The sequence below is a fragment of the Phaethon lepturus genome, unplaced genomic scaffold (assembly GCF_000687285.1).
Source record: "Phaethon lepturus isolate BGI_N335 unplaced genomic scaffold, ASM68728v1 scaffold27514, whole genome shotgun sequence".
Classification (NCBI taxonomy): domain Eukaryota; kingdom Metazoa; phylum Chordata; class Aves; order Phaethontiformes; family Phaethontidae; genus Phaethon; species Phaethon lepturus.
In genome coordinates, this window is record NW_010534452.1 from 1 (window position 1) to 14,304 (window position 14,304).

The 14,304-nt window shown below is 39.9% G+C and overlaps 2 protein-coding genes across 2 annotated transcripts; one reads left to right on the top strand and one right to left on the bottom strand.

Annotated features, from left to right (window-relative positions):
• Nucleotides 1-103: 103 nt before the first annotated feature.
• RPS27A (ribosomal protein S27a) lies at nt 104-1,625 on the top strand (the record flags this gene model as incomplete). Its single annotated transcript, XM_010285542.1, is given in 4 exon segments — nt 104-204; nt 332-417; nt 1,008-1,139; nt 1,447-1,625. Coding segments are annotated over 4 exon segments (469 nt in total), but the record flags the coding sequence as incomplete, so codon positions are not given.
• A 640-nt stretch (nt 1,626-2,265) lies between these two features.
• MTIF2 (mitochondrial translational initiation factor 2) lies at nt 2,266-12,986 on the bottom strand. The gene is made up of 13 exons (XM_010285541.1): nt 12,762-12,986; nt 12,148-12,253; nt 10,669-10,840; nt 10,052-10,212; nt 9,452-9,628; nt 8,776-8,915; nt 7,419-7,543; nt 6,217-6,421; nt 5,095-5,347; nt 4,291-4,431; nt 3,285-3,449; nt 2,927-3,067; nt 2,266-2,521 (listed from the first exon to the last, which is right to left on the bottom strand). The coding sequence occupies exons 1-13, from the start codon at nt 12,984-12,986 to the stop codon at nt 2,352-2,354; spliced, it is 2,181 nt and encodes a 726-aa protein (XP_010283843.1). The 3' UTR covers nt 2,266-2,351.
• Nucleotides 12,987-14,304: the final 1,318 nt, after the last annotated feature.

A 14,304-nucleotide genomic window follows, 5' to 3' on the forward strand; every position in this document is an offset into this window, starting at 1 on the left:
TGCCGGGCCTGCCCGCAGCTGGCCGCCCCGCGGGGCGCCGAAGCAACCAAGGTGCCTGGTGTGTCTGAAGCTCCTCGTGGGGCGGCCGCTTTTCTGGCCTAAGTAAAAGGCAACATGCGCTTTCACTCCCTTGTTCTGTTTCATAATAGGTTGAGCCTTCTGATACTATAGAAAATGTAAAAGCGAAGATCCAGGATAAAGAGGGTAAGTTCAACATGCACATCTTATTCTCTGTTGGATTGATGTATATCTTATGCAGATGCGATTTTATTTTACCATAGAATGTCATAGTTCATGTTCCTCGTACAGTCTTGATTTATGTCACCATTAGGCATTCCTCCTGATCAGCAGCGACTGATTTTTGCTGGTAAGCAGCTAGAAGATGGACGCACGCTGTCAGACTACAATATTCAAAAAGTGAGTAGGAAAGGCTGAATAGAGCGTAGTAGTACTGACTAGCTGGCACTGTCAGCACAGACTGACTTTTGCTGTTGGCCATAAGAAGTTCTTCAAATGGAATCAATGAAATCCATTGATTTAGGGTTGGGTAGGGCTTCTGACTAAGAAAGTGCTGATGCTAGGACTAGCACCGACGGTTGCTGCAGCCCAGACTACAGTTTCAGGTCAGAAAAAAACATTTCTATAGGAAAAGCTTCTGCCAGATTAACCTGACAGGCCAGTGCATGTCACTGGAAAGAAGGAGTAACAAATAGCTGTCAGTTTGGCTTAGTTGGACCATGAAACTATTCTGCAATTGCAGTTACAACTGAGGAGTATAGTCACAACAGATCTTACAGTAATGGAATCTCCTGGGGTTTGGGATGCAGCACCACACTGTTCTCTGGAGCCTGTTCATTGCAGACTTAATAGCAAAAAGTCATTTTAGAGCTTTCCTAGTTGCCTGGAGCTTGAGATCTACTTTCTGTAAATAAGAGAAAAAGCCTGCTTAAATGCTACTCTTGTCTTGAGAAAGCATTTTGAGTTGATTTCTCCTGTTTTACAAATAGGAATCAACTCTTCACCTTGTACTGAGACTTCGTGGTGGTGCCAAGAAAAGAAAGAAGAAGTCCTACACTACTCCCAAGAAGAACAAGCATAAGAGAAAGAAGGTTAAGCTTGCAGTGCTTAAGTACTACAAGGTATGTAGAATGAACTCTAGGGGAAGCTTGGTAAAAGCGTAGCTCTCATCAGGAAGGGACTGGTTACAGGATACGAAGCCTGTAACGAGTCTGCATGTACCCTGGCATACAGTCCTTCCATCCACAAACAACCCCACCTGTTAAATAGAAGAGAAACTGACTGTTGCAATTGGGCATTTCTGAACTTTTGTTCAAGAAGTTTGATGTACTATCACAAAAACTACTTTGCTAAAGAAAAATACTTAAAATTACCATCAGTGCTAAAAGGTGGCTAGTATATATGAGATGCCTCTTTGCCCCTTTCCAGGTGGATGAGAACGGCAAGATCAGTCGTCTGCGCCGGGAGTGCCCCTCTGAGGAGTGTGGAGCAGGAGTCTTCATGGCTAGTCACTTCGACAGACACTACTGTGGCAAGTGCTGTCTGACGTACTGCTTCAATAAACCAGAAGACAAGTAAATGTACTAGACAATAAAAATCTGAAGTTCTGTACAGTTTAAGGATTTCTTTCTGCTTCCTTTGGCACCGTATTTCCTCTCTGGTCATAAGTGAGAAAAATCTGTGAAACTTTGGATGCTGACTGCCAACTAGGATGAAATATGTTGACTCTAGAACTGAAGCGGCAGTGTAAAAAGAGTTGGCTTTAAAGAGTGGCTTTGGCTAGTTAAGCCTCCTGCAAAGGAGGTAGCGGGTAGCAGTAGCAGAGGAAAAAAAAAAAATACCACCACTGCACTCTAGCTAACCTTAAAAATGGTCTCTTTAAACATGAGAGGAGTAGACAGTACGGTAGTTATAATCTGGAAAAACTGGAGAACAAGAGGTCTGAAGTCATGTCTACAAGTGGGTCAGTGCTAGAGAGAAGGGTTAATAGAGTCCTGTTAACAAAATGCAGACTATATACTGAAAAATTGTATAGCAGCTCTGAGGGCGACAAAGATGATGGCTTGGCTATTTTGGAACCAATAGATAGTCATCAGAAATATTTATACTGTGATGGTTTTGCACACTTGAAGTGCTTGCAGTTAATTGTTGTAGTTTATCCCATGTTCCAATAAGGTAAGGTGGTTGCTTGACAAGATTTAAAAGCACAGCATTATCATATAATCAGATATAAAGAAGCTCATGTGCATCTCTGAAAGTTCATTTAATGTTAAGAGTTGAAGGCCAGCCAGGAACAACGCATGTCCTTTAGTGTTAATGTATTCAAATGTATTTTAAAATCCTGGATCCCAGGAAGTTGTCTGTTGAACTTCTTTTTCTTCATAACAGATAATTTCATCTCCAATATTGAATTCCATATACTTGTCCAAACTCAATCCACAGTCTGTACCTGTTTTTATTACCTGGACATCATCTTTATGATGCTTCAGTGATGATAAAGATCCTACAAAGAGAAAGTGCATCAAAGAAAGCAAGCCCACTAACATCAGAACACAGAAGTGTTTTGGTTTGCCCGTCTTACAGAATTAATGTTTCATGCTGTAGCTACAAAATGAAAGCAAGAAAACGTAGGGATTGTGAGCACTTGCAGCTAAATAAAGTCAGACATCAGTCCTTTTTGGCAGGTAAACCCTCTGGTGCTACTGCTTTCCTACCAAAGGTGGTGGTTAGAAAAAGGTCTGGATAGCAGTACAGTGACATTTTGCAGCTTTTCTCTAGTTACAGTAATTCCATCCTAAATAGCACATGGGATTGCCATGCGATCAGATGCATACACTTGCACTAGCTTCACAGGGAACTAGTGTCTAATACTGAGCGCAAATACATGTTTTGTGGCAATTACACTTACCTTTCCAAATAACGTCCCCGTTACGGACTAACTTAAATTTCATTTTTTTGTCTAGCAGCCCCTTCTGTACTCTGCACCCGGCTACTGGAATTTTGTTTTTTCCTGCTGTTATAGAGAAGATGTTGAGAACAGAAGCTTCCCCTAAAAGAAAAAAGTAAAGTTGTATGAAGTACATGGGAATAAAAAACTGGCAATAAGTAAAAGCAAGCTACACTCTTCCACTTGCCAAGCTTTGTAACAAAAGAAAAAAGCAGCTGCAGCAGAATATCAAGTATTTGATAAAATAGGAACACTTCATTGGAGAATAAACTTCAGGCCACATTGCAAAGCAAAAATTTAAGAGTCAATGAAAACTCACCTATTGTATTTTCCACCATGGATGGGGGTAGTCTGCTATTTAGCTCATCTTTCAAGTCTTCAACAAGTTTGTAGATGATATTGTGAAGTTTAATTTTTATTCCCTTTTTAGCAGCCAGCTGTTTAATACTTTCATTGGCTTTCACACTGAATCCAAATACAACACCTGATAAATAAAACAATCAGCAACTGATGACTACAAGAGATCACTTTTTAAACAGTAAGTGACAGTGTCTGCTGTGGCCATTCTGTAATGTTGAACTTGCAGCACAGGGTAGAATCAGCAGTCACCAGAACAGGAAACACCATTTTACTACTGCTTCCCTTTTGAGGAGGGACGATTTACTTCTCCCACTGCTGCACATCAACTGTTACTAACATTGTATCAAAACAAATGGCTCAAAAAAGCCCTTGTCGAAAGTTCCCCGATGACAGAACTGGAGGTATCAAAGCAGAAGCTAATGGTCACACAGAGCTCACCAGAGCTCATGTAAAAGACAAGGACCCCTCATTTTTGGGCTGGAAAACCAGTTTGCTCGTCCACCTTATGCTGAAAGTGAACTCTAAATCATTCTCATCCACCTGTGGACTATGGCAGGTCCAATGACCCCATCCTCTACAGCAGGTGAGAATTATGGGGTACAAACAGGAACTACAGACACAGTCTTTCCAGTTACCTCCCTGAGCAAAAAGAAATTCTTTTGTAACCTACTTTTCTAGCTTTGCCCTGCTTTAGCATCATAAAGCAACCTGAGTAGAAAGTCAGAGTTTAACCTTCATAATTCAACTGCTGGCAACAGCTTGTCAAGAGTCCTTTCATTTTTGAGAGATTTCTAGTCTTCCCCATCTGCACTACTCTTTGATGTTAAAATAAATGTTTTTAAGGTATATATGTTTATTTCATTGATATTGCTAATTATTATCAAGAAAACAAAACCAAAATGAGACCTGCTCTTTGGAATAAGAGTTTGTACTAACTGTAAATTGATTTTTAAACACATGCTCACCATTAAATGCTTCAGCAAGACTTATATCAGTTTCACTGATATCTCCCATTCCAAAGTGAATGATATCCAATTTACATTCGTCATCAGCATCGTAGCTGTCCAGAATGTTCAGAATAGCTTCAACGGATCCATCCACATCACCTGCATACATCAAAGAAACACTGAAGTAGAACTAAGGGAATGAGAACTCCACACTATGCAACATAAAGTCTTTTGACATCTATCATTCTTTCTGTATTTTCAGTAGTACGTTAAAACACGTTTAACAAGTCTATCAATTCAAAAAATGAACCGAATAAATAAAACAGGACCAGAGGCTCCACATCTGCTGCCATTTTCAGGTCAAGTTTGCATAGTTTTTCAACTACTACCATCACTGCTTATGTAGCACTAAATGTGAGGTCAACCCAAGTTCCTCCTGTCCCACTTTTAACTAATGCATAATTTTTCTTGTCCTCCATTTTGCTGTTGCAGCACTACTGCTGATACAGCTTTTATTTTTAATATATACTTTTTGATTTTTATGTATTTAGGGACTTGTATGAGTTTTACTCAGGAGTTCCTGGGTAAGGGGGTTGGGCTCATAAATTTTCCTGTTATTCTGGCCCCTGCCAGAAGCATATCCTTCTGACCACTGGATGTTTTCTGATGCCCCTCCTCTTACTGAGAGTTCAATAATCGTTCAGTTTTTAACTGATCAAACTTCCGGTAACAGAAATTTTGTTAAGAGTTTAGAGCTATGCTTCAGACTGAACATTTGAGAAGCACAAAAACAATGGGGTGGCAAACAGAATAGGACAGCACCTTTAACAATTACCGATAGCACATTTTTCTCTCTCTCTGTTCTCTCTTTAGGCCTTGAAGACATTAGATGCTTATTGGCCTTGTACAGCACCGCCTTCTTCTGTCTCCAGGTCAAATGGGATAGCTTCTCTTGCTTCTTCTCATACTCCATCCGGTGTTCCTTTTGCTTTGCTTCAATAACTTCCACATCCCTTTTTATCCTCTCCTGTTGTTCAACATAGGTTCTCCAAGCCACAACTTCATGCGCTCTTTGCTGGAAGAGATAGAAACATTACCTTTCAAAGCATTGCATCGGAAAACTCCATTAATGCACTTTCATCCTTTTGCATCTTCTCCGCAGGCTCATTCATTTTCTTTCACATGTAATAGATTTTGCTGCAAGGATGGCAGAGTATGAGCACAATAGCTTCCTCCCTGGGCTACAACAACATGACTCAAGGGCTAGTTTTATGGTATCTCTGCATTGCAGAAGAGAATTCTTTTTCATTCTTTCATGTGGTATTTGTCCAGCTCTCGCAACACCTATTTCAAGATATATTTTATGCATATTGTGCTGTCAGGAACTAGTTCTCTCATTCTAAAATTAAAACACTGATATCATTAAGTATTGGATTGTTCATCAGGTAGGGTGGTAGTGTGATCATATCAGAGAGAAAAGTCTTCTGTGCCCTTAGAAAGGCAACACATTAGAACATATCCCAGATTACCCCAGTAGAAGCCATTCAGGACTGCAGTCATTGCACGCAAAGCATGGAGGAAGGCAGATGACCATGAGAAGCGAAAGTATGAACCAAAAGGTGACTCATCTTTAATACCAGAGGCAGCCTGCTTTCTTCATGTGACTGTAAAGCAGGTTAGTCTGGATGCATGGAGATGAGGAGAGGACAGTCCAGCAGGGGAGAGATGGGGGCAGTGGAAAAGAAAGAGGCAATATGCAAATTCTCATTCCTCTTACAGATCGCCTAGCTCAGGTCTGTTAAGAAAGACCCATGCTTGGCCTTTGTCTTTCATCAGATTATCCAGGTTATTTAGGATAAAAGCTATCACCTGTTTTTTTTACTCAGCTCCTTCCCATCCACCTTACTGCAGTATGAGTTTTCCATCAAACAGTTCTTTCTGTACCTCAGATTCTACTTCAAGGATTTCATCTACTGCTGAAGGGACTTCCTTCCAGCCCATGATTTCCACTGGGATGCCTGGAGAGGCTGCATCTACAGCTTTGCCATTCTCATCAAACATGAAACGTACTTTTGCCCAGGTCTTCCCTGCAACCAGAACACAGCCTTTTCTCAGAGTTCCTCTTTGGATGATGGCTGTGGTAACTGGACTAGTGAAGAGCAGAGGAGAAAAATAACAGACAAAATTAAAGTGGCTCTTCTCCCCGTTCTCACGGTTAGCGTAGGTAAGCAATCACAAAACAGAATGTACTTGTGATTGATCACAGGCAGAATATTCATGTGATGCATTTTATTACAGTGCTAATAAAATTTCCAAGTGACTAGCAAAAAGCCCAAAACCTGTACTGTACTCTTTTCATTTCTGCAGATCAATACAAAACTTGGCATCTGTGAAATCAGCAGACTGATTTTACACATTAAGTAACTCTCCCACAAAAAAAAAAAAAAAACCACACCAAGAACTTTCTAGAATTCAGTTCATTTCTGAAGAGGGCAGAACACACCTTCTTTACAGAGAACCTGCAAAAGGACTAAAATATTAAAAAGAGTAAAGTGTCACGTTACACAAAATTCACCAAAAACTGTACATGTATCACACTTTGTGTATGTATTATGTTAACTTCATCATTCCTAATTTTTAATGACATTTAAAAACTACATCTGTTCTATCATTTTAAACTATTTCCTGTGCTTACAGGATTTCATTTCCGTCCTATGATGAATTTTGCCTTATCAGTTTGTAACGAGTAAAGTGTCATGTTACACAAAATTCACCAAAAACTGTACATGTATCACACTTTGTATATGTATTATGTTAACTTCATCATTCCTAATTTTTAATGACATTTAAAAACTACATCTGTTCTATCATTTTAAACTATTTCCTGTGCTTACAGCATTTCATTTCTGTCGTATGATGAATTTTGCCTTATCAGTTTGTAACTTCTTTTTGAGGCTCTTATGCTGTAGAGTAACATGTCAATGCTTTAGTTACAAACCCTGCAAAGAAACTGTTACAGCTTTATCTAACTACAACAACAAAAGTGTAATGCTAAACCTAAATATTGAGGTACAAACCACCTGAACAGTATCTCTGCATTGTTACAAATTACTTCTTAAAAACTGTAAAGGCGGCAGATGACTTACCCTTTCCCTTTGTCTTTGCGAGACTCAATTACTGTCCCTTCTACCAGACCTGTGGAGTCTGCCTTCAGTTCTAACATCTCTGCTAAAGCAACAGTTGCTTCTGCTAAAACCATCAGGTTTTCACCCTGTATAAAACCACCCACACACACACACACACACACAAAAAAAGCATTAGCGAAGCACCAAGTGCCCAATTAAAGCAAGATCAGAAGTTGAAATCTTAGTGCCCCGTTCCCCCATTTAATGCAGAACTTCTAACAATGCAATACAGTCCAACAGCACAGGTGCTTTTGCCTTCAAGGCAAGATGGCACGAACATAACGAACTGTTAAGACTGCTACACAGCCGGTCCAGAACGCACATTAGGAAGGACAGCTTCCTTGCTTCTCTGTTCATAGCATCTGGGTTAAGGATGCCAAAAGAGACCTGGCAAGATTCTGCTACAAGTATATTAGTAATGCAAATTAAAAAAAAAAAAACAAACCACCACAAATGAAACACCTAAACAGCCAAATAGGAACTTGATGACATCTACCACGCAGTCAAGACTCCAGGTAATCAGAGACAAAGCTGTTGGTCTGTTTTCTGTTTTTTCTCCTTTGTTCTAATTTAGTTTTATTTTTGAGAACAGATACAACAAGCTATCCGTCAGTCAGCAGATCCAGATCTACAGGCATTAGGGCAACAACATGTGCTACAGGAGGTGAATGGAGAAGCCATTTCTATGTATGCCTATTTTAAAGTATAAGGGGGTGACTTCAAAATGTCTTGAACTTGCCTGAAATTTTAGAAAATTACTTGGGATGCATTTGGAAAGATAGCAGTCAGGCTAAGATACTGCTGCCTCAGTTTGGACAAAGCTGCTTTGGTCACCACAAAGTTCAGATTTCAGTTCAGTTTTTAGCTGTCAGTCGTTTGCAAGGATAAGACAGTAGATCATGTAAGACCACTAGAAAACTATGTTCCTGTGATTAGGCATGTGTTGGGAAAATATTCGTTTACCCTCGTTTGAATTTTTCTCTTCATGCATAGCATTATCACCAACCTTGATTTTGCACTGATTTCATACAATCAGCAAATACATGAGGAAACAGCAATTAGGATTAACCTGAAAAATATCCACTAAATTTCCAGAAGAAAAATGAGGTATTATTGCTCACTGAAGGTCTGAGCCTCAAAATACAATAGGAGTATGTTTCAAATAATTCTGGTGAGAGCCAGCAACACTTAGCTCACGGTAAGGTGTCAAATACCAGGAAGATAAGCATTTTAATTTTCCTGCTGCCAAATAAAAACGCAGCTGTACACACATATTGGACGCCCATAAACGGCATCATTTTTTCCACCAAAACTTTACCTTGAGTGCAGAAATATTTACAGCTTGAACATCACCTCCAAACTCTTCACAGACCACATCGTGAGCCAGCAATTCCTTCTTTACTCTTTCAGGATCAGCTTCAGGTTTGTCACATTTATTAATAGCAAGGATAAGAGGAACTACAAAGAGAACGAACAAACTCATTACCAACCTAACCAAAACCTGCTGCTACTAGCACAATTGCAATAAAAGGTTAGAGCAGATTATGACCACTTCGAACAAATCACCTCACTTGGTGCCTATTCCCTGAGCAGTCACCAAGGTCTGACCTACCATAAGTAAGCTGGAGGAGTTATCCTAGTAGAGAAGGGGGGTGGGGGCGCAAAAAAACAATAAAACCCCACACCCCCTATGAGTGCTTTTCTCGCAAACCTGCAAGTCCTGCAAAAATATTAGTATTTTAATATCTTTATGTATTACTGCAACATTCAGTGTATTTTCAAACACCTTCCCAGGGGAGGAGGAATGGGACTACGACAATTACTTCTCAAGTTCTACGGATTCCAATTCAAGGAGTTTCTTTAGAGAGGTGAATAAACATTTGCAAAACGCTCATTATTTGAGCTGCATAGTAACACACACCTTGCATATTAACTTTGTGTACTGGGCTTGCCACGCACTTCAAGATGTAGTATTAACAAGTTAAACACTGTACCTCCTGCATTTTTAGCATGATGAATGGATTCTATAGTTTGTTGCATTACTCCGTCTTCTGCTGCTACAACCAGTATGACGATGTCAGTAACATGGGTACCTCTTGCTCTCATGGCTGAAAAAGCTGCATGTCCAGGAGTGTCAAGAAAAGTTATCTTTTCTCCAGAAGGCAAATGCACTGCAAACAAACGTATGCAGTACATTTTAAAATCAACATTTCGCATAGCTTTATGTTACCTATTGTATATCAAGCATCATTCCTTTGAGAACCTGTTTAATAATAATGACATATCTTAGGCAAGCAGATAACTGCTAGCATGGAGGTCAAAGGTGATTTTAACTCCTCAGGAAAGAAGTGTCCCGGGACCTTTCATAAAGCAAAATAGTCTAAATATAATTTCAACTGCACAGACAATCCACTTCAAAGTTCCATCCACGTAGTTATAACTGTTATCACAAGTTATGGTTTCTTTTTTCACTGCTTACATATAAACTGTTTATGTTGCAACATTTTTCCCCAATGAACTGGCAGCAAGTCAACCCGTTATGTAAGATGGAGAGTAAACTGTTTTACACACAAGCACGTACACTTGAGTCGTACCAAGAAAAGCACCAATGTGCTGCGTAATGCCACCTGCTTCCATTGATGCCACTTGAGTTTTTCGTAGACTGTCAAGTAAGGTTGTTTTCCCATGATCAACGTGGCCCAAGATAGTAACAACTGGGGGCCGTGGGGTTAGCACTGCTGGATCTGCAGGAGGTCTGCAATTAAAATAAAAACATGCTTTGTAAATACCAGAAAAGTTCACTGAGCAACATTCATGCCCAGTATGGCTAACGAAGAGCCATTTACCAGAATTCAGTGATGAACAGGTGAGCCTAGCTTCTCTCCACTGTGATGGCAAATCCTAGCTACACCACACAGCTAGCCCTCTTAGTACTCAGTCTTACTGCTGCATCAATTAATACAGCAATTCAGTATAGCACAGAAGAATTGGTTTTCCTTCAGAAAACAGCATAGAAAAACCTCACCTAAAACAAATCAAATCCAAGTATCAGTTTTATGGCCAAAGAAATGAAAATAGTAAACTCTACCTTTTAAATATTATCAGATTGTATTACCAACACACCATCAGAACAAAGAAAATACAGTATATGAAAAACACCTTCAGAAACAAATAGGATAGAAAGACATAAAAAGAAGAGTTTGCAACCTACCTTTTCACCGCATCTGTGTTTTCTCTTTCTTTTTCCTGTTTCAGTTTTGCCGACTTATACTTCATTCCTGATTTTTTAATGATTAGCTTGATATGGTTTTCATATAGGATGGAATCTGGTTCTAGTGAATCAAGGTCAATGTCTGTGTATAGCAGCGCTTCATAAATATGATCTGAAGAAAAGGTAAAGGCATTTAACAACTACATCCACAAAAACACGAGACAAAAAGAAGAACAAACAAAAAGTCCACACTTCATGCAGTTTAAGACTTTTTCATTACTAGCTTATATTGTGCTAATAAATTTCGTTCACCAAGCATTTTTCCCTTAGTTAGATTTATCTAAAGGATTCTGTTACACCACATACTTGCAGAGAAGAACTTGATTCAGAAAGGTTTACTGAAAATGACTGCCTCATTCAATGCTACAATCTTATTTTTCACTCAGATTTTCATAGCCTACTTTCCCCATTAGTCCCTAAGAACAAAACAACTGAAACTCATCTAAACCAAACAGCTAAGAAGTGGCTCAAGGAGGAAGGAAATGTGATAAATCTGTTCATATGTCACTTTCTTTGGTAGTAGAAATACAGAACATATCGCAGTAGTCAAAAATTATTACACACTGACCTATGTACCGTTACAATTCTATCTCAGAAACATATATCAAGACATGACAGACTTTTCTGCTTCTCTCTTTGCTGAGAGGAAAGTTTGCCAGAAAAGCTACCCAGCTAGATAAAAAGAGATTGGAGATTGGTATTATACAGGTATGGAATTATTTCAAATGTCAACAGTCAAAGTATGCTAATAACCCCCCTAAAACATCACTGAAAACTGGTCAAGCTGAGCCACTACGCAACCAGGAATGGTTCATGGGGTTAAAAGAACAAGCCTGCTTCTTTAACCCAGTTGTTAGGGCAATCAACTAAGGAGAGGAGTATTTCCAGACAAGTCCTGCCCGCTCCCAGTTAATCAAATGACTGTTTTAATCAAATACATACTGCTCCTGAATCCAAGATTGCTGCTCCCAGTTGAATATCTAAGGGTTGGATTATGGGCTGAAGCTCTTCTGTGCCTTCTCTCTTTAGCCATGAATTCTTTACTCATAGGGGGCCAGCTTCAACAAACCAGGCTGCAATGTCTTTCCTTCCAGAACAATTTAGCACTCGGGGAACACAGTCACAAAGAGCAGCTACGCGAATCTGAGGCCCTTCTGCCAGAAACGGAAGAGAGTCCTGGCTTCTTCACATGAAAGTGTCTTGCCTGGTAATTTGGATGGCCCAACTTTTTCTGCTCTTTAGTCTGCCCTTGTGTCTACCAACATTTGCTTTGGTATGGGTACAATCTCCCTTGCTAAGGGAGGGATTAGCAACCACCAGCTAATGCCAATGTAGACATCTTTGCCTTTACCACTCATGAAAGTGGCATGATAGATTTTCACTGTTGTGTTCCATTCAAATAACAGAGCGTGCTCTCACCTATGTCTTTACCCATAGCTTGTGCCAGCTCCTCAACAGTCATCTTCTGCCTTATCTCCACTTCACCTTTTGCCAGTGGTATCTTCTTTTTCTTCTGTTTTGTCTCCTACATGGAATTAGACATGTATATAGGAACACATAGCTGGCATAAACTAAGAAATGATAAAAACAACATTAAAAAGACAATGGTCTCAAGTGATATGATGTAAACACATCTTTTTCACTACAATACCAACGAATTACAATAAATTAATGACTTAACACATCATACTGAATATTTAAAATGTATAGCATACTACAGTTAGCAATTTTAATTTTCAATTGCTCAAAGCAGGAGAAAAAAAATCAACAAAATAATTTTCACTTTTGTTTGTAATAACCTCCTCCTGCCTCTGCAAGATTCATGATGTTGCTGGTATAAGCACTTTTAAGTCAATATTTGAGCAGGATATATACAGTTACAAATTAAGAACATGGTGTCTTACAAATTTATAAAAACTTCTCTATATTCATTAATAAAGCTCTTTTGTTTTTTGTAATTAAAATGATCAAACTGAGCTCTTGTACTTCGAAATGTCACATAAAAATAGAGATTACTGGATTTTGTTAATTACCTCCTTTGTAGCTAGATGTCTGCATTGTGATAAAGCAATACTGGTTAATTTGTCTTTTTGCCAGCACGGCGGATACAGAAGAACAGACAACACGGGATGTGCAGATGACTGCACAGGCTTCCATTGTGCTCTGTAAACTTTTCTGTAGGAGAGAGTGTGCAGCTGCCGGCAAGCACCACGTAACTGGACCAGATTTTCAAACTTCAGTATTAAGCCTTGATTCATTTCCTCACTGAAAATACAAAGGACACATTGAAATCAGCCTCATAGCTGAAAGAGACTCTTTCCTATGATAATACGGACAGGAACACAAGGCGCAAATGTTACGTTTCAAAACAGGCTTTTTAATGCTGGAAAAAGTTGATTTAGTAACTGTTGCAGTTTTTCAGTTTCCTTAAGCGCGTCACCTTTCTCACTATCCCACTGCAGACACACAGATCTACTAATATCACCACAGCTTACAAATCTTTCACCTATCTCCACTGATCTTCAATATAAACTATTAAAACCACCATTTCGGGTTCTTTGACACTACCTAGGAAAAAAGGGACTTTTTCACTCCTTGTGCTATACCAATAGAGTTATCTAGATGCAATCTACCTCTCTAAACCAGTAGAACACATTTGCAAAACGGTGCTTACATGAGTGTACACCACCACTAAAAGATTATAGCATTGTAGTAATACCAGTGTTGTGACATGGACAGAGACGTCCTTTGAGACTAAGCCCTGGCTTAGCACTGAAGCTTTCCAAGATGCTTCTGTCAGATCATCCCACATCTGGTTTTAACCATCTTAACTTTGGTTTGAGTAATTTTACTAATTATCCTGTACAACAGTCTCCTATTTGAACTTCTCTTCTTGTTCAGAGTTGCCTATTTTGTCCTTCTGCTCAGTCACACCATTCTCTATACCTTTTATGTCTTCCCTCAAAGGTGGCTTTATATCATCTTCCAAGCAGCACCAAATAAGCGAAATGCTACCAGTTCCTCCCAGAATGGCTGCAGTGCCTTTAAAAGCTCTCTTGTATCTGGATACCTGCAGGAAGTGAACAGATGACAAACTAATCAACTAAAAACTTTTTTTTTCATGTCCTAAAGAATAAAGGGGCAGAATCGGTAAAACCGAGGAACCTCCAGGAGCTGCCACAAGAGGCTGCATACACCGAAAATTAACGTTAAGGTCAAGGCGAGACTCGGACGAGCACACAGAGAAGAAGGTTGCCAACTGCAGAGAAACCATTGCTGGCTCTCGGGGCCCGTGGGTCACCAGTGGCCGCGAGACGCGCACCTCTCTAGCTCGCCCGGCTCTTAGGCTCATCGTTTTGGCTAGTACTGCCGAGAAGCCATCAGGCTGCACAGGCCTTTCTCCTAACAAACCGCGTTCATCCCCAGGGGGCACGAACACGAACATCTGCCTCAGAAACAGCCTCACCCTGCTGCGTGTGGGACTACACCACAACGACGCACACTGCGAGGCCCCCAAGCTCCCAAGACCTGACGGCAAGACCTGCAGCAAGCTCCTGCAGCACCCCCCGCGGCCGC

Coding starts and splice junctions, on each gene's coding strand:
- MTIF2 (XM_010285541.1), bottom strand. CDS start 12,986: ATGAATCAAGGCTTAATACTGAAGTTTGAAAATCTGGTCCAGTTACGT. Junction 7,544..8,775: donor TAAATATTTCTGCACTCAAG/GTAAAGTTTTGG, acceptor GGTTTTATACAG/GGTGAAAACCTGATGGTTTT. Junction 4,432..5,094: donor GCTATCGGTAATTGTTAAAG/GTGCTGTCCTAT, acceptor TGATGTATGCAG/GTGATGTGGATGGATCCGTT.